The 4,914-nt window shown below is 49.2% G+C and overlaps 2 protein-coding genes across 7 annotated transcripts in view; one reads left to right on the plus strand and one right to left on the minus strand.

Annotated features, from left to right (window-relative positions):
* aftpha (aftiphilin a) overlaps positions 1–1,311 on the plus strand; it is a 9,616-nt gene extending 8,305 nt beyond the window's left edge. For all 6 annotated transcript variants that reach the window (XM_016667341.1, XM_007544155.2, XM_007544154.2 and 3 more), the window contains 2 exons: positions 327–450; positions 527–1,311. In XM_016667341.1, the coding sequence (XP_016522827.1) occupies positions 327–450; positions 527–668 (266 nt within the window). In that variant the 3' untranslated portion in view covers positions 669–1,311. The remainder of the gene's footprint in view (positions 1–326; positions 451–526) is intronic.
* Positions 1,312–2,699: 1,388 nt separating this feature from the next.
* LOC103132363 (ras-related protein Rab-1A-like) overlaps positions 2,700–4,914 on the minus strand; it is a 3,317-nt gene continuing 1,102 nt past the window's right edge. The window contains exons 2-6 of the mRNA XM_007544160.2: positions 4,370–4,442; positions 4,181–4,276; positions 4,011–4,106; positions 3,376–3,507; positions 2,700–3,305 (exon numbers count right to left, since the gene is read on the minus strand). Of these exons, the coding sequence (XP_007544222.1) occupies positions 3,108–3,305; positions 3,376–3,507; positions 4,011–4,106; positions 4,181–4,276; positions 4,370–4,442 (595 nt within the window). The 3' untranslated portion in view covers positions 2,700–3,107. The remainder of the gene's footprint in view (positions 3,306–3,375; positions 3,508–4,010; positions 4,107–4,180; positions 4,277–4,369; positions 4,443–4,914) is intronic.

The raw sequence follows: 4,914 nt of genomic DNA on the forward strand, positions 1-4,914 counted from the left end.
AACCAGGCCAGTTGCCTGTCTGACCAGAAGGGGGCGGCGTTAAGTAATCTCAGGTTGGTACCACTGAATCTGGACTGACTGCACATTTCCCCTGAGTCAGCCTGGCTATCGCCCCCTGCTGGCCGTCACCAGGTGTTGACAGCTCCTCCTCACCTCTTAGATCAAATACCCGATTTGTTTTTGATGGTTGAAAACTGTTCAGAGGAATGAAGTCTAAAAGTCGTAGCTGTTGAGTCAGAACCCTGGAGCTGGTCCTGTTGGATCCAGTGGCTTTCTGGTAAAGGCCCTGCTGACCTCTGACCTGTCCGGCCCGTTCTGTCCCTCAGGTGTGGACCCGGAGCTGTTCGAGCTCACCACCGCCAAGCTGGACCCGAGCGGCGCCGGCAGCCGTGTGGCCGACGCCTTCGCCCGCCTCATGTCCACCATGGAGAAGACCAGCACGTCCACCAGGTGAGTGGGCGACCCGGTCCCGGCCCGGTTCCAGTCCGAGTTGCCCTGAGGTCTGCTTGTGTCTGCGCCTCGACAGGAAGCCCAGGAGGGAGGAGAACCTGAGCGACGAGGCGTCCAAGGTGATTGCGGCGCTGCCGGACCTGTCCTTCATGCAGGCCAAGGTTCTGATGTTCCCCGCCACGCTGACGCCGCTCTGCTCGCAGGCCACGCCCGACTGAAGCCCCGCCCACCTCGCATCACTTCCTCATCTACATGTTTGTTTTTTTCATCTTTCAGTTCGTCTTGGTGGGGGTGTACATAATCAGGGATTTAATGTTTTATTTGAATGATTCTGCTTTTATTCTGGCGGGACTATGAAGGAAACACTGGCTGAAGCTCTTAAGCTGAACATAGAGATCTATAAAGTATGAGTACATTTATATCAACATATAGAGTCTTTATAAGAATATTTATGGACTGAAACCACACTGCCTGCAGAATCCAGCTGAATGTTCGTCCTCGTTCGTTTCCGAGGCCTTAGTTCGTCCCGCCGCTTCCTGTCCTCCCCGTCCGTCTCGGGACGCGTGGCTGGAACCGGAAGGTTCTGGAGCAGTGAAGGAGTTAAGGGACCAACCTGTCTGTCGTTTTGTTTTTGCTCTAACTGCTGTGGCCGTCTCCCTGGAGGGTTTTGCACATTGTGAAGATGAGTTGGATGTAATTGTAGTTCACTGTGGCTTCAGACTGTAAACCCAGGAAGTTCCTATGGAAAACCGCTGAATCACTGGAAGAGCCTGCGAGGAGTCGCCGTGCATGCCGGGTCTTCCCAGACTGGAAATGTGTAAATTTTAGTGTACACAAGATATTAAAATAATTTAAGAGGAAGCTCTGTGTCTCTGGTTCTGTGGGTCCAGAGTGGGATGAAGATGCTGGTTCAGAACAAACCTCCGGTTTGAATCAGTGCTGGGAGGCAAAAATGTTTAATATCTTGGTTTGTAATTGTGTTTTAATCTAAATTAAAACAAAAATCAGCAAATTTTCAAATCCAAAACTGCTGTTGCTAAATTACTGAATAGACCTATGAGTTTCATAAAATTTTTAATTTGTTCTTCATCAGATTGTAACTAAGTTTGATCATTCACGGAGCTTCTTTAAAAATCTGGACCCTAACATTAGCTGCTACATCTTTAGCATTGAGATGCTAATTTAGGCTAGCATAGATTTCTTTTAGCACAACTTGAACACAATGTTTTCCAGCATCAGATCTGTTTAAAGAAGAAATGAACAGAAGCCGCTCCATCGCTACTGTTAGCCGAGACAGAAGCTACAGTTAGCGGAGTGAGCTGGTGCAGCACATTTACGGTTGTACCAGAAACACGATACAAAGGTTCCAGGCGCTTCAGACTTTTGTATGAAATTGTATTAAATATTAATGTAATTAACCTAAATTAATGTGTTAGTCACATCCCTGACAAACAACAAAACAATGGCGTTAATTGTTTTAGTTTTTTCCAAAGAGCTGCAGATTGCTGATCTGTTCAGGAGACAGGAAGTGGACAGAGCAACCAGCATGGCAGTGATGGAGCCCCCATTTTTAAACCTGTAAAGTCATGTGCCTCCATGTCTTCTGATTGGTCGCTCTGATGCTCAGCAAACTCTAATTTAGTATCAACACCTCATAAGTTAAACTGGAACAAACTTCCAGAAAACTGCAAAGATGCTGAAACCATGAGTTCCTTTAAATCAAAGCGAACAGCCTGGTTAGCGGTCATCTGTTGGAGCAGAAACATCAGAACCAGGCTGAACCAACGACCTGCTCTGGTTCTGTTCTGGAAATGATGATGATGATGACACAAAGAAAATTTCATGTAAAACCTAGAAACTTATGAACCACCAGGATCCTCTGAGACTTGGTCTACAGTCAGAGGTTTCTTCCGGTGCTGTAACGCTAACTGTTACAGGAGATCTCAATTAACATCTCTTTGGGATCAAGAGTACTTAAATAACAATCAATGATCAATATATTTGATTACTCTTGATTAAATGTCACTGTAGCCTAGCAACAATGCTCAGAGTCAAGCACTCTGAGCATCTTTGGTTCTGGAAGGTTCTGCAGTGATAAACTGGACCTTCAGACCAGAACCCTGTCAGGGTCTGTGACCTCTGACGCAACATGACCTCATCTACAAACGCTGAGGCGCCCCCTGGAGGCCATGCAGGGGAACTGCTGGAGGATTCACCGTCCTGCAGAAGAAGAGACCAGACAGGCGATCTGTTATCAAACATCTCCTTCATTGTTTAATAGACTCTGAGCCGCAGAGCCGCGGCGTCCGCAGCCAATCAGCTGCTCAGGTTTCTTCTTCTACAGCTTCTGCAAACATTTATGTATAAATATATACAGTTTGTGGGAGCGCCGCTCCGACCGGGCCGGCAGCGCGCGCGCCGCCTGATGGGAATGTTGTCTGGGCGGTGCGGGTTCTTCTGCCCTGAAGGCACGTGGCTGAGGGGGCGGAGCCTGCTGAGGGGGCGAGGCGTGGAGGCGAACGCTCTGCCGGTCTGAGCGCGCTCCGTCCGGACCCAGGAGACTTAAAAACGGTTCCGAGTGACGAGGAGACGGCGGGGGGTGGCGGGGCGGGGCTTATCGTCCTACTGCTGGCCGGGGGGAGGGGCGGCAGCGGCTCTCAGCAGCAGCCGCCAGACGAAGTGTTGACCGGCTTGCTCTGTATCTTCACGTTGGACCTGTCGGCGGCGCCGGCCGTGGCCCCGGGGCCCATCCGCTTCTTGATCTCAGCCGCCATGGTCATGAAGGCCTGCTCCACGTTGGTGGCGCTCTTAGCGCTCGTCTCCAGGAACGGGATGCCCAGGTGGTCCGCGAACTCCTGCAGAGGTCAGAAGTCAGAATGCTACACGGCCTCCTTCAGACCAGAGGTCAGGGGTCAAGGGTCATACCTTGGCTGTAGTGTAGTCCACCAACTTCTTGGTGGTCAAGTCGCTCTTGTTGCCGACCAGCAGCTTGTTGACGTTCTCGCTGGCGTAGCGGTCGATCTCCTGCAGCCACTGCTTCACGTTGTTGAACGACTCCTGCGGACCAGCAGAACGCAGCGTTACTGAGGGGGCGGGGCCAGAGGCAGCGTGGGACGCCATATGAAAAGGGGCGGGGCAACATAGACAAGACCAGGTTTGCATAATCAAAATAAATGCTCAGATTTTTCAGCAATTATTCCAAAGTTTTACATATCGCTTCTTCATACAAATTAGAAATCTCTCTTAAATCTTGGTCACTAGAAGCCATCAAAGCACTTCGAACAGAAACCTTGGTACGAGAGGAAGAGGCAACATTTGCAGCATTTCTGTAGTAGTTTGCTCCTAACCTGAACATGAAGCACAACTTAACTCAGAATCTAACCAGCAGAAAATAAAGGCAGGTCAGGAAAAGGTCAGTGACCTCCCGCTGTTGGAAGTGGTCCTACAAGTACACACACCCATAACAGCATCAGGAAAATAAAACCAGATATCGACATTTTCTGATGACTGCTAACATCTGCTAAGCTAACGCTGCTGATTAAAGGTCAGAGGTCACTGACCTGATCCGTCACATCATACACCACTATGATGCCGTGAGCTCCTCTGTAGTAACTGGAAGTGATGGTTCTGAACCTTTCCTGGCCCGCCGTGTCCCACTGCAGAGAAGCAGGTCAAAGGTCAGCGCCGAGCACATTACAGTGGCGTCCTGCTACGATCGGCGGCTCCTTACGATCTGCAGCTTGATGGTCTTCCCGTCCAATTCGATGGTCCGAATCTTAAAGTCCACCCCGATGGTGCTGATGTAGCTCTCTGTGTACGTGTCGTCCTGCAGCCAATCACAGACAGGTCAGACAGCGCTGCAACCAATCACAGACAGGTCAGACAGCGCTGCAGCCAATCACAGACAGGTCAGACTTACTGCAAACCGCAGCAGGAGACAGGACTTCCCGACACCAGAGTCACCGATCAGCAGCAGCTTGAATAAGTAGTCACTGAGAGGACACACACACACAGGTCATGTCAGACCCATTGGCTGACATGATTCAGGCCCAACCAGTCAACACCAACTGGACCTGAGATGTTCTGATCGGTTTAATCTCATGAATAAATACAGAATCCTCTGGAACACAACTGCTTTCAGTTGCAGAAATCTGAAATCCATGTTTGTAGTGAAAAAAGAAGCTGATTTTTTTCCTGCGTATTTTTTCTTTTTCTTTAAAATTGTCCTCTTATAATAAATCCGTCAGATTATTAATTTCAGATGTCACAATGGTTTTATGGTTTCTTTCACCAGGAGCAGCTGATTAGCTTCTTAAAAACTTAAATAAACCTGAACTTTGACCCTTCGAAGGATGCAGCCCCTGAATTCAGACACGGCCATCTGCATTCTGAGCTGTTGGCACGTGATGAGACTGTTAGCATGTGATGAGACTGTTGGCATGTTAGCATGTGATGAGACTGTTG

The sequence above is a fragment of the Poecilia formosa genome, unplaced genomic scaffold, assembly GCF_000485575.1.
Source record: "Poecilia formosa unplaced genomic scaffold, Poecilia_formosa-5.1.2 Scaffold1016, whole genome shotgun sequence".
NCBI classification, from domain to species: domain Eukaryota; kingdom Metazoa; phylum Chordata; class Actinopteri; order Cyprinodontiformes; family Poeciliidae; genus Poecilia; species Poecilia formosa.